This window comes from Doryrhamphus excisus, linkage group LG1 (assembly GCF_037039965.1).
Source record: "Doryrhamphus excisus strain RoL-2023G ecotype Guam linkage group LG1, RoL_Dexc_Guam_v1.1, whole genome shotgun sequence".
Taxonomy (NCBI): Eukaryota; Metazoa; Chordata; class Actinopteri; order Syngnathiformes; family Syngnathidae; genus Doryrhamphus; species Doryrhamphus excisus.
This window is the reverse complement of record NC_136357.1, coordinates 24,272,128-24,300,032: the sequence shown is the minus strand read 5'-3', so window position 1 is coordinate 24,300,032 and position 27,905 is coordinate 24,272,128. Positions and strand designations below refer to the sequence as shown.

Below are 27,905 nucleotides of genomic sequence, written 5' to 3'. Positions count from 1 at the left end.
GCATGTGAATGCTAACTCATTTTCAGGGAAAATTGTAAATATTTGATGGTGTACATTTGTAAATCAGTAATTTTCATGTCACTCATGTAATTAGCTTTGTTGTTTATGTTGTGGCATAGTATTTTGGTTAAATATATATGGTTAAATTAGTCTCTAAGTGAAATGTATCTTTTCACAACAAGCTGTTTTTGTTGAAAACGGATATTTTGCTGATCCTTATGTTCTATTGTTGGTTGCTAAAAACTGAAAAAGGCAGAAAATTTGTTTCTGATGAAAGATGAGAGTCCAATATTTCTTTTGGTAGACAATATGCTTATATAGCCATAGAACACAATATTTTGTGTACCTTGAAAAATCAGTCTAAATCATCAAAAATGGCTAATAGTGAATGGGACGGCTTTTGAATAATGGGCGTTATTTCATAAACGAAGACATTTTGCAGTGATTTCAATATGAATGAATTTCTTCTAACATATACCTAAACATGTCTGAACAGTCGGGATTCCTTATGATGTCATATTCTTGACCAAGGATACAAGGGGACTGAGGACTACACCTGACGCGTGCTCGGGGGGAGGCCCCGAGGGAAGACTGCCCCCACCCCCTTGATGTGGATCCAGATATTGGACGGAAATCAATGGATATGTAAACACTAAAATACAATCCATATTCTTACATGAATGTAATTTATATTGGTGTTCTCATAAAGTTGTTAAGAACTGTATATTGCGATCCAAGATGGAGGGCACATTTAAGAACTACCTTTATCAGATTCTGTCCCCAAGAAGGAATGGACTCTACTTCCTGGGTTAAGGCTTGGCTTGGCATTAAGTCCACCAATAGCAAATTGAAAAACATTCAATCTTAAGCTGACCTTGAGACTAAACTGCAACTTCCCTGCATTGCTTTCAAATTCAGAATCAACAACATGTGCAGTGTGTGTGGACAAGCAAAGTCGAGGACAAAGGCTGAGGATCAGGACTTGAGGTGGTCTTACTCTGGCAGAGGGACGATGACCTCCACGTAGTTGATGGGAAAGTAGCCAGAATCCCCGTGGATCATGCCCTCGTACCAGTTCTCATCGATTTGGTTGGTCAGGATGATGATGTCTCCTTCTTTAAAGCCGAGCTCTCCTTCGTTCTCTGGCTCAAAGTCATACAGAGAGCGACAGCACGGCTGATCCAGCACCTCCCATTCTGCAGACACACAATGCCATTTATTAGCATTTTGAGGTAACAGTTTGGGAACGGAATTCAAAACAAAACTGCATCACTTTTTGTGGCAGCTTTAATGATTTGTAGTCAAGTATCACAATAACCACTTCCACACTAATATACACAAAAAACAATACAACTTTGAGAAGAGCTGGTGCCTATTTCAATCAATATCGATATCGGTTGATAACGATATGGGTAATGAAGTGTGAACAGTATCAGAGATCATGCATGCTGTAATTATCCAATCCAGGAAGTGTACAAACAATATGATATTATAACGACACTGACTGGAAAAAAAAACAACCCGAAACCCAAAGCATACGCTCATCAAATCGGTTTTTCTGGATTCCTACAGTTTAAGAACATTGGCGAAATGGCAAGGATGTACGGAGTAGCACATTTGGAGCGTTTGATATCACACAACAAAGAATAATACATACTTTTCACGTTGGCTGTGTCACCGATTGTCATATCTGTAGGGGACAGAGGCTGCAATGAGGTATAATAATCCATCTACCTTTCAAATACCATTGTATAATTTACCTGTATTATCACGCCTTAATAAATTATTACAGACTTATAGGGTAAGAGACGTGTCTTACACCAGAAAGCCATACATTTGCAGGGCTGTAAATGCTGAGCGTTAATTTAAGGTACATTTAAATGGAAAAAAGGAGGCTAAGACCTGTACCTGTCACTTTAAATGTGGAGTTGTTAGAGAGACCATTGTGCCGACTGACAAAAGTCTGGAGGCAACCCTTGATGGACTTTGGTTTGAACTCTCTCTTCGGTCGACTGCCGGCTGTGGATATCCTAGGGTGAAGAGATAATGGAAGGAAACATTATTGCTTCTGAAAGCAAAGACACAACCGCAATGTTGAGTGCATGGAAAGATAGGCAGTGCCGGTTGGAGGGAGTCCAGAAAATTGGAACTCATCTCATACATACAGTAGACCAAGGACCAAGTGGTGAATTCACCCATAGCGCACAAAAAAATAAAGGGCACATATAGACAAACAACCATTCACACTCACATTCATATCTATGGACAATTTGGAGTCGCCAATTAACCTAGCATGTTTTTGGAATGTGGGAGGAAACCGGAGTACCCGGAGAAAACCCACACATGCACGGGGAGAACATGTAAACTCCACACAGAGATCCCAAGAGCAGACTCAAACTCGGGTCTCCTAGCTGTGTGGCCTGCGTGCTAACCACTCATTCGCTGTGCAGCCGAATGAATGAAATATTTTGATGAAATACTTTGTTCTTTCCATAGTTGAATGTGCTGACAACAAAATCACACACAAATCATCATTCATTTTCTACCACTTATCCTCATGAGGGGGGGCTGGAGCCTATCCCAGCTGTCTTCGGGTAAGAGGCGGGGTACACCCTGGACTGGTGGCCAGCCAATCACAGGGCACATATAGACAAACAACCATTCACACTCACATTCATACCTATGGACAATTTGGAGTGGCCAATTAACCTAGCATGTTTTTGGAATGTGGGAGGAAACCGGAGTACCCGGAGAAAACCCACACATGCACGGGGAGAACATGCAAACTCCACACAGAGATGGCCGAGGGTGGAATTGAACCCTGGTCTCCTAGCTGTGAGGTCTGTGCGCTAACCACTGGACACAACATTGACAAAAATGATGTCTCAAATACTGTTACGACAAGTAAACGGCATATAGTGTCAACATTAACGTATTGCTCACCTCTCCTGCAGCTTTCTACTGAGATCCTCCAGGACTTGACATGACTGCTGATGGTACTCAAAGGCTGCTTCAGTCAATGCTAACAGCTGGCTCACCTGTTCAATCTGTCAATCAAACACATGGAAGTGTCAACTTGGTCAAGAGTGTACAGCTGGGGTACTCACACTTTTTCAGCATGCAAGTTACAAGTCAAAATGTTTCTATAAAACATAACATTTGTCAAATCTAACTCGTCAACTTTGAAATATTACATTTATTTTTAATTATTCAATATAGCAACAAATATAATTACACATAATTCCTCAATAGCTGTGTACATAACCAGAGTACTGGTAAAATGTAATGTTCATTAGGACAAGCAGGTCATGTATTACATCCAGTTAGCATTTGCTATCCAACATGACTGATGTACAAGAATTGAAAATGAAAGACAAGATATGTATAAGATAATGCAGCTGAAGTCAAGGCAACGCATTCAAAAGCTTTCATCAATGGGCAAATTTCCATTTCATCATGATATAGCAGTCTAAAAACCAGGTATGTAGAAAATACGAATTCTTTAGTGGTGTTCATTACATAATTAGCCGCTACATGTGAACAGATGACTTCACTTATTGAAGTCTCCGCTGGGTTAGTTTCACTGTAATCAGAATTATTAAGAGGAACGTTGCATCTCCGTGTTTAGCATGAAATGCCACGGGGGAGCTTCAGAAAGGGAGCTTAGTGTCAGCTGACTGATGTCACATGACAATCTACTGGTAGCTGGGAATCCACATACGACCCGTCAGATGTCCTGTAAACATACGTACATATGTACTGTTATCTCTGGCACCTGTTCCATGGTATCAGTTGGCAGAGATAATAGAAATATGATGATGCTAAGGCTGCACGGTGATCTGGTGGTTAGCACGCAGGCCACACAGCTAGGAGACCCGAGTTCAATTCCACCCTATGTGTGGAGTGTGGACTATGTGTGTTCTCCCCGTGCATACATGGTTACTCTGGGTACTCCGGTTTCCTCCCACATTCCAAAAACATGTCCATAGGTATGAATGTGAGTGTGAATGGTTGTTTGTCTATATGTGCCCTGTGATTGGCTGGCCACCAGTCCAGCGTGTACCCCGCCTCTCGCCCGAAGACAGTTGGGATAGACTCCAGCATACCCGCGACCCTCGTGAGGATAAGCGGTAGAAAATGAATAAATGAATGATGGCTTACTGAGTGTTGTTGTGAGTATTCTTACATCATTTTCTAAGAGGTTAAACATGCTGCGCTCAGCTACATCTTTGCTCTCTTCAAATTTCTGAATGGCTTGGCGGATTTCTTCATCTGGGATTCTCCCCTGACGCTTCTTCTTGTAGTCAAAGTCTAACCGGCGTCCCTCGAGCTTCTTCAAGTGGTGCTGTAAAAAATAAATAAATAAAGAGGGGGAGGACACATCCGATTTCAGTTATGACAGTTGAACCATAGTGAGCATCATGAAGCTGTTCCACAAAGTCAAAACCTCAATTGTAAAACTATAGAAAAAAAATTCTGTTAAGCACCCCTACACAACTTTTATTATTATTATTATTATGGCTATTAATATTATTATTATTATTAACAGCAATAATAAAACAATATCAAATTACATCAATTAAATAATAATAATAATTAATAATTAATGATAATATTATTAATAACCATAATATTAATAATAAGAATATAAATTTTTGTTCAAAAGTACTTTTCAATGAATTTTCTATTATTATTATTATTAATAATAATAATAATAATAATAATAATAATAATAATAATAATAATAATAATAATAATAATAATAATAATAATAATAATAATAATAATAATTAAATGATATTACATTAAATTAATTAAATAATAATAATAATAATAATGTAAAATTTTGTTCTAAAGTGTTTTTCAAGGAACACAAAAGCACATCACAATAAAACACTAAAACACAAAAAAATACAGTAAGGAATAGGAGACAGAAAATCAATCACTGAGCTAAAAACTGACAACTAAATATGCAATAAAAATAAAGGCTGGTGAAACATACCATGATCTCCTTCACATCCTTGTCCTGTAGAGTCTGCAGGGGGTCAATGAAGTTTTGTTTAACATTTATGTCCAGGGAGTCCTTCACATCGGCCATCTGCCTCATCGCCTCGCCCACGTCAACTAGTGCACCGCCTGTAAATGCACACACATGCAACAGAATACGAGAAAAGATCTTAATTAAATAGCTGAAAAGTTACAATTCTTCTGGCTCTGAGGCAACAAAACGTAAAACGTAATGTAAGTCGGGACTTACAAATAAATAACGACAAAATAAACTCTAACACTGAGCTCACTGATTTCCTTTTCCTTTATGCACTGCTATGAGAAGAGCCTGCCTCACGCTTGGGGGACAAAATGGAGGTTAAGAAACAACAAAAGTGATGTTACTAGTAATGTTACTGTAATGTAGGATGAGAAACACAAGCACCAGACCTGCTCACTGGAACAATAGGCTTTTATAGCAGGTGTTAATGATCTCAAAACAGGCACAATAATCCCGAAGGCTACTGTTGCGGCTGTAACCCACGCCAATGGAATGGCCTTTGTTGTCATTATACAAGATGTATAAGAGCTTATAGAGCTTCTCCTTTCAGTTCAATAGTTAAGTTAAAAAAGTATACAAAAAGTAAAGTAAAAAAACAGACAGGTATAAACATAATATTGCACACAAGCAGATATGTATTGCAGACACAGGAATATAAAATAAAATAAAATAAAATAAAATAAAATAAAATAAAATAAAATAAAATAAAATAAAATAAAATAAAATAAAATAAAATAAAATAAAATAAAATAAAATAAAATAAAATAAAATAAAATAAAATATTTTTTTGTGCAAATGATGAATGGTGTATACAGATGAGTAAAAGTCAAAGTGTATTGTATTGAGTTTTTCAATAAATAAATATGTTATGGAGGTAGTGACAGAGGCAGTGTTGGAAATATCGCACATTTGCATTATGCTAATGACCGGGCTCGTTGTATGTCTGAGTTCAGGGTGGTAATGGCTCTTGAGAAGAAGCTGTTTCTCGGTCAAGCTAAAACTCAACACTAAAACCCCCAGCGTCATTTCCTGCCTGCACCATTGACATTTACAGCAACACAAGTGTAAGCTGAAGTTGTCTTTATTTATGTCCTGTTTTCTCTAATGTGTGCTATATTGGGTAATAAGAGTGTAAATGTGAATATAGGGGTGTTATATAATGTCTAGAGGGCTCTAACTAAGAAAAAAGTCAATTTGTAAATATGGAATCCCAGTTTGTGGAAATGTACTCATCACAGTCGGGTCTGGTACTCATTTTCTATAAACTGTAGGATTACTGTAGTTCTCTTTTTCTTTTTGTACTTTTGGGAGTGTGTTCCACTAACATACTTTCATGAAGGGAACACACAACAGTCTGTGGGAGTCAGAATGTTTACTGCTTGGTCAAATATTTATTTCATTATTTCGCCCAATTGAATACAATCCAATTACAATTTGTTCAAAATATATTATCATAAAAATTGTGTATTGTTCATGTTTTTGTAAGGGGATAAAATAATGTATGTAAGAATGTGGTGATGTTAAACAGGATTGCTAACAGTTCGTCATGATGCACACAAGCACTGATACCAAAGAGAGAGTCCTCTCCAAGTTCATGGCCGAAGTGCAGCATACAGTCCCCGAGCAGGCCTTCGGTCTGGGGGTACCCGGTGATCTTCACTTGACCTCGGATCTTGGATACCGTGTTCAGCATATTCAGTTTTGCACGAGAAGCTGAAGAGGAAAACATGGAATGACATTTTTGACCACTGGATAGAAGCTAAAACTGACAAAGACGTATGAAAATATTGTTGTGATGGATTTGTTTACCTGGGTTGGGTTGCAGGTATTCTGTCGTTTTGGATAAGAGGTCCAACACTGACTTGTGCGTTACCTCAATTTTCTGGTTGAAGCAACACAAACACATTAAAGACGCTGGAAACATTTTACATCATCCAATGGATTCATATACCGTATTTTCCTGACTATAAGTCTTATAAGTCACTTTTTTTCATAGGTTGGCTGTCCCTGCGACTTATACTCCAGAGTGACTTATAAATGAAAAAACTGTTTATGCTACATAAACACTGGACATCTTTTCTGTTCATGTTTATTTTTTGTGCAGCTGAATAACCATTGTGTTAGCATATCTTACACCTACTCAGCCTGTTCTCTATTCTTTTATTGGTAGAACTTGCCTTCCAAGAGGACGTAATGTCTGTTTTGGTCAAGTAGTTTGTCAAATAAATTACCCGCAAAAAATGCGGCTTATACTCCAGTGCGACTTATGTATGTTTTTTTTTCTACCTAATTATGCATTTTTGGCCTTGTGTGACTTATACTCCGGAGCGACTTATAGTCCAGAAAATACGGTAATCATGATTAATCACAGAGTCAACATGTGATTAACTTGATTAATTTTTTTTGTGGATTGACAGCAGTAAAAAATAAATTACCCACAAAAAATGCGACTTATACTCCAGTGCGACTTATATACGTTTTTTTTTCTACCTAATTATGCATTTTTGGTCTTGTGCGACTTATACTCCGGAGCAACTAATAGTCCAGAAAATACAGTAATCATGATTAATCACAGAGTCAACGTGTGATTAACTTGATTTTTTTTTTTTAGTGGAGCAGTAAATGACTAAAATGCGACTTATACTCCAGTGCGATTTATGTATGTTGTTTTTCTACCTAATTATGCATTTTTAGACTTATTTTTGGACTTATACTCCGGAGCGACTTATAGTCCAGAAAATACGGTAAACCTGTGTAGGTTTTAAAACAATTGATTGTAAGTAACATGCAAAATTGACTGTCGGCCTCCATATCTGACAATCAGGGTATTGCCACAAACACCACACAGCTTGAAAATGTACAACCCCATACATCAATTTATTTTTGCTATTCCCTCAGAAATAATTGAACACATGATAAAAAGAACCATCCATGTCAAATGAAAGCTTCTTAAATGTGTTATTTTCTCTTATTACGTCTACTATATTGGGTATAAGGAGTGTAAAAATGACAATATGCGTGTTATTTCTAATCCAGGAGGTTCTAACAATGTTTTTTCTACATAAATAAGGGATCACTGTTCTTTCTTAAAGGACAGAACGCGTTTGTGCGTTCTGTAGACAATCATCATTAGTGTGAATCAGAAAATACAGACATTACAGCGTTATCTCCGATGAAGAGAACACACAGTAAAAGTCAGTGTTTGAAAGATGTCGCATATTTGAAAATATAGGAAATATTTACACTGACAGAACAAAGTGATTGGTCTTGAACTCACCCTCTCCATCTCCATGAAGTCATCATCCAGCTTTGTCCCCTCGGCCCCGCTGATCTTTTCACTGAGAAGCTGCAAGGGAATCATGAGTTTAAACCTTATTTCACAACAGAACATGAAGTTATCCACATACAACTTATAACATGCAGGAGTGATGTTTCCTGGGCTTGATGTTGCCACTGGAGTACCCATGGTTGTCGATAAATTGGATAACCGATTCCTCATTGATGAAGTGCATACATTTAAGAAAATGTGCAAATTATTCATATGAATAGAATAAATGTACAAAATATAAATGACTATGCGATAATTATTTAAACTACTAGCTGAATAAATTCTAAAATAAATGATAACACATATATAATTTCTATCAGTTAAAAGATTGCTCCTCAAGAAGAAAATCTGTATGTAATATATGTTAAATAAATATTTAAAATACGTACATGTTGATATTGTCATTTATATTTTGTTTCTATTTTGAAAGGAAGTTTTCTGGAGCGAGTAGAGAAGGAAAAGATTCACTGACATGCAGCAATGAAGCAAAACAATACCAGTGGACAAGGGAGGGATTTGACCTGTTAGCTTATGGAGTAAATCAGGCATTTATCGATAAACAGTTTTAATTATTAACAAGAATATTTCCATACCTGACTGGCTTTGTGGAACTGCTTCTTCAGCCCGGCTACAGACATTTTTTCACCAACGCTAAGGCGTCTCCCCTCTCAAAATAATAGTCCTCAAAACGCCTAATAAGAATATCAACAAATCAGTCTTTCATTAGCAAAAATCCACATTATTGTGCTTATCAATTAAAAAAACGATCCAGGCTACAGCAGGTCCAAAGCTAATATCAAGACCTCAAACCGACATGACCGGAAGTGCTTTGATTAAGAAAGTAAAACTACAACCAGAGCGTAGTAGCGTTTATCTTGTAAAATTGCGCCGAATTTTGCAATGACATGCACTCCTATAATTTATTAAAATCATCCATCTTCTGTGTAAAATAAGAAACTTTGTCATTTGTATAGTACAGATACAATTTGCCTTCAACAATTCGCCTTGCTTACCAACAGCTGTAGTAAAGCGGCCTGACATTTTCTTATGAAAGTTCCAAGTGGAAATGAATGTCATGTTGTCTGCCTTCACTTCCGGGATCATCCGGAAGTCGCCATTTCCACAAATCTTATTGGCTGAGTCTGCTAAATATGCGTGCAGCAAGAAAAATACACAGTCATATAGCCAAAATCAATATAAAAAGGTTACCTTCAATTACTTATACTTACTTAATAAATAATGATATATTAAATGCTGGGTTTTTGTTTTTATTGAGTCAAAGCACATTCTACTTACGTATACGATTAAACGAGGCCCGAATTACGATACAAAACAAACAAAAAACATGGAAATGAGCCAACTTCCCCCAGTAAAAGATCTTTCATGCATAATGTGATTCATTTGCGGAACTAATACAACAAATATAACAAGTTGAAGAGGGTCCCACATTCAAATCCTTCGGAGCAAACAAAATATGACATTTGTTCCTTCTGGCTCTGATTATATACAATATTTATACAATAATATACAATATACGTTCTAATTTAATAGTAAGACTTGTGTGGAAAAATGACTTATTCCGTTAACCACACGGGGGCGCTGCATTCCTACATACAGTATGAGGGGTATTTGTAGTACTATTTTTGACCAGTAGGTGTCTCGAGCATGCTTTTTTTTCAACCTCTGATAAGATTCAGTTCTCTGTGCATCACTTTCACCTTTCAAATGGAATAAATGAAGAGCAGCACACAGGTCCAAACTGACAATACTGTATTTGGAAATGCAACAATAATTATTAATATTGCACTTAACGCTAAAATAACACAACAGTCCATCATCTATAATTACAATTGATGTAAAAAAGTTATTTATATTTTTATACTTATATTACTTATTTCTAAAAATTGTGGATTCACAAAATTTTTTTGAATTACATTGTCACACTTGAGTATTTATTGGTTTTTATATAGTATTTGGATAATCAGAAATAATTTACCAATGAATTTGTGTAAATGTAAACAAAACTAATTAAATCTACAAATATTTCTATTACTTTATAACAGTCATAAAAATGACAGTACTGTGCCCCCCTTGCCACTTAGTGCTTCAAAATTTCACAGCGTCACTTTATATTTCTTAATGCCATTTCATGATTGAATAGTGCCTATTAGAAGAAAAAAACAGGTTTTTAAGCCAAAAAATAAATACTGCACATTCTCCTAAAATGCTAGCAATGGATTATGTCGACAACCGCTTATTTCAATTTGAGTCGGCCAGGCTATGAGGCGTCGACTTAAACATGAGTTTATGTTGCATAAAAACTAAACTTGTGCACTTAATTAGGTGTAAAAAAAAATAAAATAAGTGAGGACAATTGCATTTTTGGAAAAGTTACAAAATCTTTATTGCAATTTGTTGGTAATGGGATGTGGTTGAGGTTGTGGGGCGGAGGTGACAACAAAACACAAAATGGTGTAAAGTGAAACTAAAGACGATTCCACAGAGCCCCTGGATTCAATAAGAAATGTTTAGACTGGTTTTCCCCCTAAGCACTTTATTTAAACAATTAAAAAATGCAGTATTGTCATCTGCTGATAATACTAGTATCTTCACTTCATGATGATTTACTCACTTCTCTGCGGCCTTACAAACTGAATTTATGTATAAAACAAACAACTCTGCAACCAGTCCAGGGTGTACCCCGCATCTTGCCTTAACACAGCCGGGATAGGCTCCAGCATAACGGCGACCCTAATGAGTATAAGCGGCATTGAAGATAGATGAATGAAAAAAACTCTGGTTCCGGTATTGACCCCTGTGGTACACCGCAAGTCAATCCAAGCATGTTAATATACAATATGTTCTGTCAACAAATTGCTTCCTCTTTGTCCACTGAGAACCACACCCTTCTAATTTATTATGATTTATTGCATCCCATGCTTGGTTGTGTTGGTAACTGCCCGTTATTACAACTAATCCTGACTAGCTCCATCAAACTGGGTTTATTTTCTGGGACCAGCAGCTAATAGCGAAAAACCTTGATTGATACGTCAACAGGTCTATTTTGGACACGACTCGCTCCTCCCACCTCCAAACCCTCTTGCTAGCTTGACATTGACATTATACTGCGATTGCTGATCAACATTTGCAATAAAAGTGACTTGTAATTTTTAGATTAGATTCAGCTCCAGAACCCACTCCTTTTCTCTTCGATTATCACTGCTCACTCGCAACATAATCAAGGGTTAATACCCAAATATGCTAGCAAACGTGCAGACAACTACTGTATCTGAATGAGGGCCAATAGTAGTTTTTGCTTTTATTGACTTATTTTGCACCACTGACTTTATTTTGCTCAAATGTTTGTAATAAAATTTAATAACTATTATTTCATTGATATTGTTGCATTATCTTATACTGTTGTATTTATTTTTTATTACACTGCTCACAAATATTTTTTTTATTTATTTTAACAATATTGTTTGCCTAAAATGTGTCCGATCTTTTATTCCAATTTTGATCATCAACAAATTATAGGCACAATCTCAAAATAATTCAATGAGCTTGAAAAATGTATAGTAAAAAGTATCGATACCATCCCTGCATTTACATGAAATCGCATCAATACCAAAATGTGCAGTATGGCCCCGCCCCTGGTCACTGCTTGTAGGCCCAAACTTTGCAAAGTCTGTCTTTCAGGATATCTTTAATTACGTAGCCTACTGTTTAAGTATTGTGAAGAACATGGTGGAAAACAGTGGCTCATCTTCTGGATCACTGAATACAACCAAACAACAAGCATTCGTTTAAAGCAAGCATCGTTGTCTGCTCCTGCATTATTATAATGTGAAAAATATCTATTTCAGGTAAACAGCACATAAAAAACAGTAATGGCAAGTTAACTGCAAAAATATTGCAATGAAGAAAAATTAAAAACCCTACAAATGACTGATGTTGCAGTGGAAATGAGACAGAGAGGAGAACGACGGGTTAGGAGTTCAGGACGGGGGGGGGGGTTGAAAAGATACTGTACAAAGTGGCTTATGATCCCTGGGCCTCCAACTCTGATGCCGGGGTGTCCGGCTCCTCATCATTGTAGATATTCTCTGCCTAAAATGACAACCGCACAAAACAAATTAAAAAATAAAATACATAAAATAAAAAATGTAATTAAATTGTTTTTTTAATTAAATAAAAAAACATCACATTTCAAACAGAAGGCACTGTAAATGGCAAGAGCAAAATAATTGATTTGCCCCTAAAATTTGTCATTGTCCAATGTACTCACCTAGCTCATGCTTCCCTAGTCAAACGTACACGCAACTATCTTGCACTGAACAAAAGTGCAAAATCTTGAAAAGACTAAGCATATTTCCAAACCTTTTCCAATGACGGCAACATACAAAAAGGGAAAGAATGGTAGTGTGGTGAACAGCAAATATATTTACCATCTGCCAGACTTGCATGATGTTGTCTTCAGAAACTGAACAGATGACCCAGGGTTCATTAGGGTTCCAGGAAAAGTCTGAGATTTTGGCTGTGTGGCCACCATGGATGAACTAGCGAGAGGAGAGACGTATATTAAACAAAGAAAAATGATGTTAACATTTCATGACATGAAACTCTTAAACTTTTGAGTTAAACACTGTTTTCAATAAATTGCAAATGCTCTATTTTTATGTCAAAGCCATAGTATCCACTGGCTTTGCCCCTTGTGGGATTTAATCATCAGTGAAATTAATGAGCATTATTAGCACGATGAGTGCATAGTCATCTTCAATTCCAAACTCACCAGCAGCTCCGGTGGGCCATCTTCCGCATCTTCAGCGGACTGCTCCTCCCCGATTTTACTAAACAAACAATTGTGCTTAGTACGACTTATTTTCTTTCACCATGGCAGTGGAGAAACACATGGTGGTTGACACAGGTTGGAAATAAGAAGTGCATCATTTTTATCAAAGCTTTGGTCTAACAGTGAGAGGCCGAATGTAAAAACTAAATGAAATAAATAAGTAGTTAAATAATTGTTAAATTAAAGGTTCTAAGCAAGAATGGATTAGATGGACACCCTTACCTTAGATCCCACACATTCAGACGCCGATCAGTGCCGCTGGAGGCCAGGATTGTCTCATTGTGAGGAGACCATTGCACCTATAACATTTCATGACACAAAGTGCAAAAACGCACATAAGCAGCCTGAGAAAACAATCATATACTGTAAATTCCAGACAGTAGGACGCAACCTTTTTTCCACAAATTTTTTCACATCTCACTCCATCCATCCATCCGTTTTCTATGCTGCTTATCCTCACGAGGGTTGCAGGGGTATGCTGGAGCCTAACCCAGCTGACTTAATGTGAGAGGCGGGGTACAACCTGGACTGGTCACATATAGACAAAACAATTCCCACTCACATTCATACCTATGGACAATTTGGAGTCGCCAATTAACCTAGCATGTTTTTGGAATGTGGGAGGAAACCGGAGTACCTGGAAAAAACCCACGCACACACAGGGAAAACATTCAAACTCCACAAAGAGATCCCCAAGCAATAGGTCAACATCTTCCCATAGTCTTCATTTTTTATTGGGTATGCCCAACCAAAGTGGATTGGAGACACTATGTAACATTTCTTCAGCAAAACAAAAGCTTTTCTTAAGTAAAGCAATTGCAGCACTTACCTGAAATATTTCATCTTTGTGGGATTCAAAGGAATGGAGCTTCAGTTTGAGGTTCCTCAGATCCCACAGTGCAACCGTCTGTGACAAACAAAGTTTTCATGACTCAGCATGTTCTTGCATCAATTGTTTAATGACAGTCCAATTGAAATGAGTCAGCACCGGTCTTGCTTTTTTTTTTTTTTTTTACAATGCCACAATGGGACATTAAGAGTGCTGTGGTTTAAAAAATGCCTGTAAACGTTTGGTTCCCAAACTTTTTAGTCACGTACGCCTTCACATATTTGACCTGAAGCCATGGACCTCCTTACAACTACACACTTCACAAACATTAACCATTTTATCTTAAAGTGAAGTATATAATAACTTGTTTTATTTTAGTAATTCTAGGTCATAAATGTGTATTTTGCATGATCACATTTTGAAGTTTCACATGAGCTCTTATAAATAGATAAGTAATCATCCCACATATCTTATTCCAGTCGGATGCTGGCATCCTTCCGTATGATTGGCTTGAATTTGACTTGAGTTTTTGTCGACTCACCATGGCTATGGTTTAAAAATGGGAACTATTATGCTCCATCCCATTATATATATACACATATTTTGCACCCTTTGAATTGAGCTGTGGACTCCTATAGAGCAGCTACACACAATAACCCCCACTGAACGCTTTCTATATATTCCAGTATCTGCACCTATTCCAGCTGTATTTCCTTGGATTTCCAAAAATGTATTCCATCCACAGCCCACCTTCAGGCAGGCTGCTGTTACTGGTCACACGCCCAAGTTTTCCAGAAGACTTTCGAACTTTCTAATTTTGCCTGTATGGGAGTTGACAAACAAAGCCTTTGGAGAGCTACTTGAAAAGTAGTTAGTAGCTACTAGTAGCTCATGAGCCACTAGACAAGACATGGCATGATTGGTTAATCAGTGTGGGAGACTGACAATATACAGAACCTAGTTACTGTATTCAAGCAACTATGAACAACATTTGCAATCAAATCATAAGATGTGTGATGAGATTTGGTTTCTATTGTTGTGAAATACAGAATGAAAGCTTGTCCAGCGCCTTCGTTTCTCTACCTTGTCAGCAGACCCAGTGGCAAGAATGAACTCGCTGTAAGGATTGAAGCTCAAACAGTTGACCTCTGCAGTGTGTGCATCTACAGCGTGGCTGGCTTTGGATGTGTTGTTAGAGCGAGTGTCCCATCTGGGGAGAGTGCAGGAAGGGAGTGGGGTGATCAGACAGAGCAACACGTCATTCAATTTACAAGTATAAAAATGATCTACTCACATCATCAGTTTCTGGTCATCAGCCACAGAACCAAATAGGGATTCATGAAGTAAATGCCAGGAGACATCCTCTACAACTGCTGTGTGGCCAGTGAAGATGGTTTTGGCATCCACGATCTTCCTTTCCTTTGGGCCTGACCCAATGTCCCACAGACAAATGGTCTATGGAAAATACAGGGTGTGAAGCATTGATTAGATGAATATGGTCTAAACAGTTACTAACAAAAAACTCAATTTATCTGTGTTATTTCATACGACTATTTCTGTAATGTTATTACTATCACCTGTACATTGTTGTGTGAGTGTTCCACTGTGTTTATATGCACTGATGGAGTCTGCTGCGACATCGAGCGACTGAGAGGTTGAGTTCTATGTTTTGTGATGCAAATGTATGACTCTGTTGAACACAATGTTTTGAGAAGCAAAACTCTTGGCAGTTACCCCAGCAAGAAACTGGAACTTCACTCCTTATCACTAAAATCCAACAAAACTCCGCTCAAAGTAAGTGACTGTGATACACTACACTGCTGATGGGGATGTCATACAATTTAATGTCAGAAAATTCAAACTATCCCTTTAAGTGTGATATCAGGGTACAATAACAGACTAAATAAAAAATAGAAATAATTCTGTTTTTACTAAACAAGGCACCACATTTCCAGCCCCCCTACACCCGCCTTGTGCAGATATGTAAATGTGCTGTGGAGGAAGTGAGTGCGTTTTAACTTGATGGATTATTTATAATCATTCTATTAATTTCTGTGAAGAATGTCCCTGTCATCTGTCCTTCCGGGACCCCCCATGAAGACCAGAAGAAGTCCAAAGAGTCTAATACTACTAATAATTAAATACACACTGATTTCTTTCAAACACAAGTTGTGTGTGTGCGCGTGTGTGTCTCCCAGCGAATTGCATTGTCAAGTTTAAGCAAGAAAATCATGATGCCCATTTTTTTTTAACATACTCATGAAGCATTTTACAGAAGCGCTTCCGAGGACTGGGCTACGGGCTCAGGACTGGGGCTGAATTCCCTTAGAGCAGTGAGGAGGCATGTCCAGGGGTCAAAATGTGTGCTTGTTGGCCACTCTCCATGAGGGGAGGACACTGATATCATAATAAATCTTTTTTTCCTCCAATATTTTTGGGATCTACCAGTGAAGTCACAAAGATCTACTGGTCAATCACGATTGATGTGTTAGCAACCCCTGTTCTTAAGCAGATGGCACCAGCACAGAACAAATGCTGTCCCTAAGAGGTAGCTGGTCACTTAAAAAAAATGTGGGTAAGTAAAATGACGGTCAGTCCCATATTGTATTTAATATCTCTCTTTCTGCAGACATTCCAGAAAATTTAAGATTTTTTTTACAACCTAAAGTTATATTTATGGCTGCAACTAACAATCTCAAGCCTCTTGTTTGGATGAACCAAGTCCTCGGCTAGGCACGGATCAAATCAATATGAAGCAAATGATGTCGATGCCACTTACATGGTCATCAGAGGCGCTGAGTAGGTTGCCACTCAGGTTGGGATTCCAGGAGAGGCCATAACCTTCTTTTTGGTGGCCTTTTAGCCTCAAGTCTGGGCTACATTCTCCACTGGGATCTGAAATACATTCTTGCATTATTTGCCAAACTATGTCCATTCTTTTATGCGTATCTAATACGCAGTCATCATGATTACACACACCCACCTGGCTTAGACGGGTGTTTGGTGTAGTCAAAGACCAGGACATCAGATGTAGGGGTCTTTGTAGCAATGATGCAAGGACTCTGGGGCATGTAACGGGCTCGGTTCACCTCTCCCTCGTGGTTGATCTTGATCTCAATCTCTATTTTGCCACTTACTGAACCAAACCCACCAAACTCTGTAAAAAAAAAAAAAAAGGCATTCAGACACTGTATTCTACTTTGCAAGTCTCAGAGGGTTCCACTCCCATTTACATAAACCCCAGATGACATCAAATACATTTGAAAAACGGAGCAATGCTAAAAAAAATTTAAAATGAAAAGAAAAAAAATTGTAAAAATTGTTTTGTAAACAATGACATACAAATTTATGTAAATGAATAGCAATTTCAGAAAAAAATTATATTATTTTATTGGAAAAATTTGGATTTGATGAGCATTTATTCCTCGTGGTACTTTAACACACCAAAGTTGTGTACAAAAAGTGGAAGTTTCACCGATGCTATGACAAATAGACTTACTGTAAATTCCGGACTATAAGCCACACATTATTTTCAGATGCTTTCAATACTGCATTTTAAACAATGATATGGCTAATTTATGTCTAAAAGAACTACAGACCCCATTATGCTTTGAGTGTAGATTTAAAAAGTAGTGAAGTTCTGAAGTGTTAAACAGCTTCACACACAAATGCAGCGTTGACTGGAAAAACACAAAAGTACATTTTAAAAACCTTTTTGAAAAAGGATTTTTCCATACCGTGCCAACTTTTTCTGACTTGGTTTTGTACTAATACTACCTCTGAGCAACCTTCAGCACATCTGAACGTCCATCAACATACCTGCTGAAAGACAAGAACAGCGTTAATAACTCTTGAAGGAAATGTATGGAGGAATTGCATGTGAATACTGGAGAGATGACGCTGAACTGAAATTCTGTGTGGAAGTTGTGGAATGAGGTGAAAAGTGGGAATTTTAAAGTGGGAATGTTACAAGTTGTTAATCTGAATGTTTTGAGAAATGAGGGGAAATGGAAATTTTGGGGCCAGGAAATGTGGAATTCTGGAGAAACAAAGCTGAATGTTTCAGTGTTGAAATGGTTTGAATTAGTTGAGAAATTAATTAGAGAAATAAATAAATTTGTTGAGAAATAAAATCAATGGAATAAAATATTCTAGTCTTCATTCAGCTCACTTGTATTCAAATTGTGCTACTTTGAGGAACACCAACCTCCTTTCTCACTGTCGTAATGTGAGGCATCAAACTGGGCATCATCGTTGGGCACCTGGACGCTGGCGATGACAAGGTGGTTCTGCTCATCTGATGTGTGGGTTCCCAGAACCAGTCTGTGGACTGCGTAATCCTTTCCCTCCGGCCTGTGTTCCACAACACAAAGAGTTTTAGCATTTAACATTTTAGCCCACTTTAGCTGGAAATACATTATCATAGACGACAATACAAAGACATTGCAGAAACATTGACGTACATCAGTAATTTATCAGGTACATTTCCAAAATGCTAAATTAAAATAGCAAAAGCAGTACCAATTTTAACAAACAGAGACAAACCACCAACCGGTTTCTCATAACTTTCCAAAATCACTGGGACTGTGATAATATCCAAGCAGAAGCTATTGTAACTGCTAAAATTGTCTTTTTCTAGAACACGTCAAACTCAATGTCCGCGGTCCTATTTGGAAAATGGTATTAAATTGGGCAGTATCGTGGAGCACATCAAAAACATACTAATCCAGCCCGAGTCCTGTACACACAACCATACCAACGTGCTAAACTAAGCTAACCCCCGCTAGCTTCCATTCACGCTCTGTAAGGGGAGATTCTGCCAACTTGGGTGTTTATCGCCATTTCAACCTAGGTCGTGAGGGGGTTGTCTAGTGTTTGTATCCGTCACGATTGAGCGATCTGTGTGGAAATAGTCTCCCACACAAACGTTTCTCTTAGCAGACAGTTTCCTCCATGAGTGTGGTGGCGAAAGAGCTGACTTTGTCATGCCACCCGTGTGAGACTATGTTTGTGTGGAACTTGTTAGATTGTGAGACTGTTGAGACAGCGTTGTCACATCGACGCTATAAAAGTCACACCCTGTAAATTATTATTACATTTCAAGAAGCAGGAAAGAAGTGAAGGGTTCGATTCTCCGCTTGGTCATCTGTGTGGTGTTTGCATGTTCTCCCCCGTGCATACTCCAGTTTTTGCCCCAATTCCAAAAACATGCATGTTCGGTTAATTGGCGACTCCATAGCCCATTGGTATGAATGTGAGTTTGAATATTGTCTATATATGCCCTGCCATTGGCTGGCAACCAATCCAGGGTGTACCCCGCCTCTCGCCCAAAGACAGCTGGGTTAGGCTCCAGCATACCAATGACCCTTGTGAAGGTAAGCGCCATACAAAATGGATGGTTGCAGGAATGAAGTGCACATGATGTAATGTCAGTGTCTATGGATAGCAGTGAGTACATGCAACCATGAGTGTTTATATGCGTCAAAATCGGTTTTAACATTTCACCTGGTGACATCTGGAAGCCACTGGACAGTCAGACTGGGCCACTCCAGGGCATGAGTCATCACCAGGTCATATAGGAATGGCGTATTTTTCTTCCAAATCTTGTACTCTTCATTGATGACTCTTTCCTCCACAGCGTCGTCATACACTGCAGCAAGGCACATTGACAAAGGTTATGCAGTGTTTCACATGCAGTCTATCAATCGATCGAAATTGGACAGCCACAAAGAGATTTGGCGCTACCTGTTTGCCCTTGCCCATAACACATTATAATGGAACTGTCTGTGTAGCTTGTTGTATCAAAGATAGCAGAATGAGAAGACGTAGCAGGTAGGATCAGACCCCACGATCTTAAAGGGATGCCCAGAAGAAAGTCGGTGGAATGAAAATGTCCTCATTAAGGGGGACCTGTTATGCTTTTTCCACTTTTCTGACCTATAAATGCTGTTACAATGTTATATGCTCGTGCCAATCACAGCGGTGTGGGCATACCTAGAGGAGGGCCGGGAGTGGAGTAAATTAAACAAATAATTTGGGTCGGAAACAGGAAGTCCATGGAAATACTGCAGAAATAGGTGCGGAATCTGGATGATCTAGAAAGCTCTCTGTGCGGGTTATCCTGTGCAGCTGCTCTATATGAGTCCACAAGACAATACAAAGTGCAAAAAAAATGCATAATAGGTCCCCTTTAAACAATTGGCATTTTCTGGAAGACGTGGGTTCAAATCTCCGTTTGGGCATCTCTGTGTGGAGGCTGCATGTTCTCCCCGTCCTTGTGAGCATTTTCTCTGGGTACTCCGTTTTCATTCCAAAAACATGCGTGTTTGGTTAATTGGCGACTCTCTATTGTTCTGCCTCTGAAGCCTGCCTCTTTACCTGAGGTCGGCATACCCCCGCTATTCTAGTGAGGATAAGCGGCATAGAAAATGGATGCATGGATGGGTGGTTGGAAGGTATGACAGAAAAGACAAGATATCCCTCTGGTCTGGCGTTGCTGGTAGCTTGGATAAGACCAACAGCACCTCTCTCATTCAGTTGATGATTTCCCGTGTGTGTTTTTTGGTATTTGCAGTGCATTTTTGTTATGCACGTTTTTCATGTTTGGGCATGTGTTTTATGGTTTCACAGGATTGTGGATTTTTTTCTGTGCTCGTTTGCCCCTGTCGGCCACCGTAATTAATTGACTACTGTACTTAATGGTGAACGTGAGCTGGGCTTAGACCGTCGTGAGACAGGTTAGTTGCGCCCTACTGTTGTTGTGTCGTTGCAATAGTACTTAGTACTGTGTGATGACCTGACATGCAGTAGAGGTTCACAATATCGCTTAAGGGAGAGTAAACAACCTCTACTTATTTTATCAACATTATGTCATAAAAAATATATGATGGTTAGGGTTAGAATGTGAAAGAATGTGATTACCCAGTGGAGGCAGAGCTAGCATGTGATGCTAACGCCTATACTTACTAACGGCGAGTGAGCGTGCTAAAGTGGTACACGATGAACCAACAAACTCAACACTAAATTAACCTACCTTCTTTATCGGCCATGTTCCTCTTCGGTCACGATACTCGGTGCAAACTTACTAGGTGTGTACCATTGGCTGGCTCTGCCGCGGTATATTTTACGTGTGTTATTAGTGTTGCTGTATTATACTCCCTCGCTGATATGAGCCCACACTTCCTATTCAGCGCGGAAACTGCCTACAAGACCTACTGCGCACGCGCGAGAGCGCGCAAACGAAAAGATCAACGTTGCGCGACAACTGCGCAAAGGCAGTCATACTGAACAATTTAAGAAGTTACAGTAAGAAAGACTATAAACAATCTTGTGAATTACACATGATTTATACAAGACTTTTGGAATTTTTCACGTCAAAATTTAGAAAAAAGTGGGGGCAACTTGCTGGGTGTCCAGCAGTCACCACTGCTCTCTACCGTTTGTTGCTTCTACTTGAAAATGGCAGTTAAAAAGTGTTTTTTTTCTGATTGGATGTAAGAATTGTGAAGATATTTCGCTGCTGCTAAGTGAACAAAGCACTGTTCCACGCGAGATTTTTCAACATTCATCAGATTACAGTATGTCCAATCGTGTGGCGTTCACGAACGAACTGGTTCTTTTGAACGGCTCATTACAATTAACGATGGGAACCGACTCGCAGATGGGAACCGTACAGCTCGGATTTGCACAATGGGTAATTCAAAACAGTGACGTCACTGTCAAAGCAGAGTGTTATAGCACCACCCTGTGGAATATTTCCAATGAAACCAGCTCACACTTTAAAAGGTTAGTTATATCAGTATCAGTATTTCAGAATAATTCTAACTCATATTAGTGGGATATCTAAATTCCTTCATTCATGATTATTTCCATGATAAAACGAGTTAAGGCCAGGCTGGCTTCATAAAAAACGTAACAAATATAAAAATGAGCCAAATAAGCCAGTTTTTTGGACGGCTCTTTGAAAGGAACGGCTCCTCTCGAAGAGCCAAAAATCCCATCTCTAATATCCAATATCCAAATAAGAAACCACATGAAGGGGGGCAAGTCTCAATGAGCTTTGAGGATGGATAGGGTGGGGCTGAAGACGGTCCTTGACCAATCATGGGAGGCCACTGATCTGAGCATGTCGACACACAACAACAACAACACACACAACTTTATGGAGTATTTTAATAAAAGAAACTTAGTATAGTGCCTTGTTGGGATCCAATATCATTTTAAAAGCTCCTGAAATAGAAATAGAGTAGAGCTCTCATCTGTCTAAGGTTGCTTCCACTCATTTGTTATTTAACTCAAACATGTATTGATCAGCAATTAGCTGATGATTGCTTTTACATATATATTGTATTGTTATTATTATGGACATTCTACTGAATTGGTGCATTGTGCACTGTGGAAATCAAATTACCATCCATCCACTTTCTATGCCGCTTATCCTCACTAGGGTTGCAGGTATGCTGGAGCCTATCCCAGCTGTCTTTGGGCGAGAGGCGGTGTACACCCTCGACTGGTCAGAAATCAAATTTCTAAATGCACAATTAAATTCATTGTACAATAATTTTTTAATGAAGGTGCAAGGTGTCCTGCACATTGATCCTAAAATTACATTTTGCCATGTAATATTATAATTTAAATCTTTCAGAAACTTTATATTGTTGGACAATTTGGAGTCGCCAATTAACCGAGCAGGTTTTTGGAATGTGGGAGGAGAAAACTGTGTGCAAACTCCACACAGAGATGGCCGAGGGTGGAATTGAACTCGGGTCTCCTAGCTGTGAGGCCACTTGGTCACCGTGCAGCCTCAATTAAAACAGACTTTTGGAAATTCAACAAGAGTAGGTGCAGATTCTGGAAGATCTCGAAAGCTTTCTGTGCAGGTAGCTGCTCTATAGGGTTCCACAACTCAATACAAAGGTCTGAAAATGTATACTCCTGACATTTCAGCTATGGCTGGGGTTCAGGGTGAAGGATTGGTTTGACCCTTGAAGGATTAGGGATCGGGGTTAAAGGTTGAGAGTTACAAGTTAAGGTTCATGTTGAGATTAACCCTTGAAGTACTTATATCTACATTGCAGTAGTTGGTAGACTGTAATTACTTTTCATTGGTGTACAAAAGCACAGTAAAATGGCTGCCGGTATTGCATTGCCAGCTCACATGATCCCAAACAGCAGCAGTCATAACACTGCCTCTAAGCAGACATAGCACTTTACAGCCACAAAAAGCCCCCACGGCATGCACAATTTATCATACATTTCTCACTTTCACACTGTTCACAGTGAGCCCTTCAAACGGCATTAATCTTCATTTGAGAGCCGCTTCTCTGACACCAAGCCCGATGCAGCTTGTAGCATCCTAAAGGGAAACCCCGGCACAAAAATGGAGGCAATTTGCTTTACGGCTGAAACCCTGCACTCTGAATACATTATCTAAATGCTCATCTGACTTTGTTTTGCCACTGCTGCCCCTCAGCAACGACAAAAGGGGCGTCGGGGGCTGGGTCGGGAGCCCAGTGGTACCGTGATGGCCAGCCAGGATGAATATGTGAAAAAGAGGCAGACATCCAGTAAATAATAGTTGCTATTCTGCCCCTCGGCAAGTAGTGGGGGTGAGCTCAAAGGGGGCGAAGGGGTGGGGGTTGGCTCCATATGATGTGCCAGGGCCAGACGTGGCACCCAGACCCAGAGCTGTCACCCCTCCGGAAACATCACCCCCGCCTCCACAATTTGTGTACTTAACACTTCATTTGGCACATGACAGGTGCTTATTTCCTTGTGTCGGCTTCTCCCTATCGCCGAGATGCCTCTGAGCCCAGGGCGTCTGCTACGGGTGTCTGTCCCACGTGCTGCTAGCTGATGAAGTGGGGGACTTCACCAGTGATACTCCTCATATCTACTTAAACTACATTTTCAGCCTACTGAGCACAGCTTGACTGGGATTGGCTTGGATGTCTCCGTAAATGATAGCGTTGTTGTAATCATCAGCACGGTTTTAAGGTCACCAATTGGTCATTTTAGGGAAACAAAACATAAAACGTCTTAGCCTTTCATGAAAAGAGCAGATATTTAATAGTATCTCATTATTTCATGTGGACATCCAGTTTGTTATTAAACGTTAAACCAACACATTATTAAAATGATAATACAGTCAAGGCAACACATAAAAATCTCAAGTCATATAAATATTTTTCCAATTAGATAATAGCAACAATAACCCTGTAAAGGTAGAAAAACATAATATTTCCATAATGGAGTTCAGGGCAGATGTGGCGTAAATTAACTTTTTTTTAAAGCATGGAGCTAACCGCTACAAATCCAATGAGGACTTTTATTGTACGTCATGGGCTGCACGGCGGATGAGTGGTTAGCATGCAGATCTCACAACTAGGAGACCCAGGTTCAATTCTCGTACCCTCGGCCATCTTTGTGTGGAGTTTGCATGTTGTCTGGGTACTCCGGTTTCCTCCCACATTCCAAAAACATGCTAGGTTAATTGGCGACTCCAAATTGTCCATAGGTATGAATGTGAGTGTGAATGGTTGTTTGTCTATATGTGCCCTGTGATTGGCTGGCCACCAGTCCAGGGTGTACCCCGCCTCTCGCCCAAAGACAGCTGGGATAGGCTCCAGCACCACTGCGACCCTTGTAAGGATAAGCGGTAGAAAATGAATGAATGAATTGCACGTCATAGGACCTACGTACCAAATTTGACTAACAAAAACACAAAAAAATGCAGTGTTACATTTACATAACTGTATATAACCCAAGCTACTGCAATATTATTATGATAGCAGCCAACATAAAAAAATGATATGTATCTGGTGGAGTAAACAACGCCTCACTGATCACAAGTTTCACGTCACTCATAGATGGGAACAGACGGAAGAGTGGATAGGTCTGAACAAGATTCTCATTTGCTGTCAGCAATTTCTACCTGAGGACCGGGGACCGCAAGTCTTGTGCTGGAAGACACAGCCAATGAGAGCGGACATTTTAAGTCCTTGTTTCTATTCTGTTCAATCAATTCGCCGAAAAGAGAACTTTCTGTAATGATTTAAATAATCAAAATATGACAAATAACTGTACGTATTACATGTTATCATGAATGTACTTGTTAATGCATGATCACAGAATGGATATAAAACTGCTTCTCCTTACTAGGGTCATGGGCATGGTGGAGCCTATCCCAGCTGTCTTTGTTTACATTCATTAGAATGTACAGAAAAGGGAAAGAAATATGTGTTCATGTTTCACATAAGGATTATAGATCATGAGCAAAATTCCCCCCAAAAGTGCAGTTTTCCTCCCTTTCATTCATCATTTATATGCATTTTGAATTGTTTTCTGATTGTGAACCTATAAAAACATGTTTTATGTTAACATTTTCGGCTTTCTGCAATGGATACATTGGATTTGTATTATTTCTTACAGGAAAAATGCATTTGGTTAGCCATTTAAATTTAACGTGATCAATCGGCCCACCAATACCTTAAAAGTGCAGTCATTTCTTTAAATGGGAAAACAAACAGCAATCTTTATTACTGCATTTGCTCTATTTGTAAGAATAAATGATCTCTCTGCACCATGTTAGCGGAGTTACTTAAGTATGGAGAATATACCTTGCACGAATAGAGTGTAAGATGTTTACCCTTGAAAGTACCCACTCTCCCCTCCTTGTTATAAATATTTGAAAGTCCTGTTGCGCCTGTGTCTTCCTTTTGTGCCCTGGAGGACTTTCCTGGAAATTGTAATCACACTTGTCATGCTTAAGTCCTTTACGTCTCGTTGTCAAAGTCACGGTTTCATCATTCACTGCAAAATCCCAAGGCTGCGGTTGACAATTAAAAACAGGAATGGGACTGGTCCTCGTTTTGTCCTTGTCAATCACAAGGAGGACTGACTCTTTTCCTGCAGGCCACAGGCAAGACTGCGGGGAGCGATTGTCAGGTGGCATTACTGTCCCGCTAACGCTGCTAAAAGCCAGCTTTTTTACGTGACAAAAAATGGTGATGCATTATTGAATACAGAGATCAGGGAGCATTCCTGCAAGGAGTTTGACTTCTGTTGCGGGGAGACGGGGAGATGGCAGCGAGCCCTTTCTATTTTCTTCACACATACATGCATGCACGTGTGCTCGTTGACAATGATCTATACTCTCCTGAACCTTCTTTTGGCAAATACAGTGCAATGTTTGATGTCAACAAATGTACTTTGTTTGTCAAGCTTTGGTTGACCTCATGTTCAATGCTGTCATTTGAAAACTCCACTAAAAGTTAATGCTCAGTAATCCCTCATTTATTGTGGTTAATTGGCACCCTGACAGTAATACTTCTTTATTTCCTTATTTATTATGATCGCGAAAATAAGCGAATGAATGAATATATATATATATATATATATATATATATATATATATATATATATATATATATATATATATATATATATATATATATATATATATATACACATATATATTCATTCATTCATGCATTTTCTGCCGCTATGAATATATATATATGTATATATATATATATATATATTCATTCATTCATTCATTTTCTACCGCTTTTCCTCACGAGGGTCGCGGGGGTGCTGGAGCCTATCCCAGCTGTCTTTGGGCGAGAGGCGGGGTACACCCTGGATTGTATATATTTGTACTATATATATATATATATATATACACACACACATATATATGTGTATATAAATGTACTACTGGCTATATATTTGTCATTATTTATTTTCATAGCTTATTTCAAGCCAAACAAAGCCAATATGCTTGTTTTACCAGAACGTGAACAAAATGAGGCTGCACAGCGGACAAGTGGTTAGCACGCAGGCCTCACAGCTACGAGACCTGAGTTCAATTCCACCCTCTGCCATCTATGTGTGGGGTTTGCATGTTCTTTGCATGGGTTTTCTCCAGCGACTCTGGCTTCCACATTCCAAAAACATGCTAGGTTAATTGTTGACTCCAAATTGTCCATAGGTATGAATGTGAGTGTGAATGTTGTTTGTCTATATGTGCCCTGTGATTGGCTGGCGACCAGTCCAGGGTGTACCCCGCCTCTCGCCCAAAGACAGCTGGGTTAGGCTCCAGCATACCCCTGCTTAATACTGGTATCCACCTTTTGTATTTCACAATATATCTCACATTATTAACTGAAACGCAGGGCGTCATATTTACAGAGCCGTAGTTGTGGAATTGAGTGTTATGTGCGCACGGTGAAACGTGAGTATTTACTGTATAACATCAACAATGTGAACATGACAAAAAGACATATTTATGTATGAAGTCTTGGTGCGAATATTCTGACTATGGAAGGATTGTAGCACACGGTATGGCGCTGGCGTCACCTAGAAGAGCAAACCATCATTGCAGGTGTTTTGTGCTAAATGTACTTACCTTGTCAACGAGTTGGATTTGAAGGTTTGTTGTGGAGATAAACATAACCCTGATGACACCTCCACCATGTTTGTTGAACACTTCTGAAAACATGGGCTCTCAATAGTGTATCCTTGTCATTGCGGTGACAGTAGTGAAAAACATGCTTTTCACTCCCTTTCTCTCCAAAACCTTTTCTCTACGTCTGTTTTTACACGTTTTGCGTGCATGTGAACTCGGGTTAGTCAATCTTTTTCTCTATTCTGTGCCACGCTGACAGCGGTGCAGGAGTTAATTGTTCAGTGGTGTGTTTGGCTTCCTGGTGGAGAATAGATGAGGATCAGATGGAGTTCAGGGTTCACAATGACATGCGTTTAGTGAGTGCTGGAAATGGAGAGGAGGCTATTGAACAGCGGTTTGAATCGGAGCTCCACCAAAGCACTTAAACTTGTCTGTACACCG

General features: G+C 39.1%; 2 protein-coding genes across 3 annotated transcripts; both read right to left on the bottom strand.

The window, feature by feature from the left end:
- Positions 1-509: 509 nt before the first annotated feature.
- On the bottom strand, positions 510-9,186 carry sh3gl3a (SH3-domain GRB2-like 3a). The gene is made up of 10 exons (XM_058078526.2): positions 8,969-9,186; positions 8,325-8,393; positions 6,857-6,929; positions 6,617-6,760; positions 5,003-5,136; positions 4,187-4,345; positions 2,944-3,047; positions 1,909-2,030; positions 1,658-1,690; positions 510-1,196 (listed from the first exon to the last, which is right to left on the bottom strand). Exons 1-10 carry the CDS (start codon positions 9,011-9,013, stop codon positions 994-996), a joined length of 1,086 nt encoding a protein of 361 aa, XP_057934509.2. The 5' UTR covers positions 9,014-9,186; the 3' UTR covers positions 510-993.
- A 1,568-nt stretch (positions 9,187-10,754) lies between these two features.
- Positions 10,755-21,264, bottom strand: LOC131132629 (histone-binding protein RBBP7). Of its 2 annotated transcripts, none has more exons than XM_058078430.2 (12): positions 21,090-21,264; positions 19,562-19,706; positions 18,264-18,409; positions 17,040-17,216; positions 16,836-16,951; positions 15,351-15,511; positions 15,140-15,266; positions 14,057-14,134; positions 13,450-13,526; positions 13,168-13,225; positions 12,824-12,934; positions 10,755-12,485 (listed from the first exon to the last, which is right to left on the bottom strand). In XM_058078430.2, exons 1-12 carry the CDS (start codon positions 21,103-21,105, stop codon positions 12,417-12,419), a joined length of 1,281 nt encoding a protein of 426 aa, XP_057934413.1. In that variant the 5' UTR covers positions 21,106-21,264; the 3' UTR covers positions 10,755-12,416. The 2 variants fall into 2 exon arrangements, with proteins under 2 accessions (XP_057934413.1, XP_057934414.1); XM_058078431.2 differs by having other exon boundaries at positions 17,040-17,213.
- Between the last annotated feature and the right edge of the window lie 6,641 nt (positions 21,265-27,905).

Coding starts and splice junctions, on each gene's coding strand:
- sh3gl3a (XM_058078526.2), bottom strand. CDS start 9,013: ATGTCTGTAGCCGGGCTGAAGAAGCAGTTCCACAAAGCCAGTCAG. Junction 5,137..6,616: donor TGGAGAGGACTCTCTCTTTG/GTATCAGTGCTT, acceptor GTGCATTTACAG/GCGGTGCACTAGTTGACGTG. Junction 2,031..2,943: donor AGTAGAAAGCTGCAGGAGAG/GTGAGCAATACG, acceptor TCTTCACCCTAG/GATATCCACAGCCGGCAGTC.
- LOC131132629 (XM_058078430.2), bottom strand. Junction 18,410..19,561: donor TGGCTTCCAGATGTCACCAG/GTGAAATGTTAA, acceptor TGTGGAACACAG/GCCGGAGGGAAAGGATTACG. Junction 12,935..13,167: donor ATGGCCCACCGGAGCTGCTG/GTGAGTTTGGAA, acceptor TCCTCTCGCTAG/TTCATCCATGGTGGCCACAC.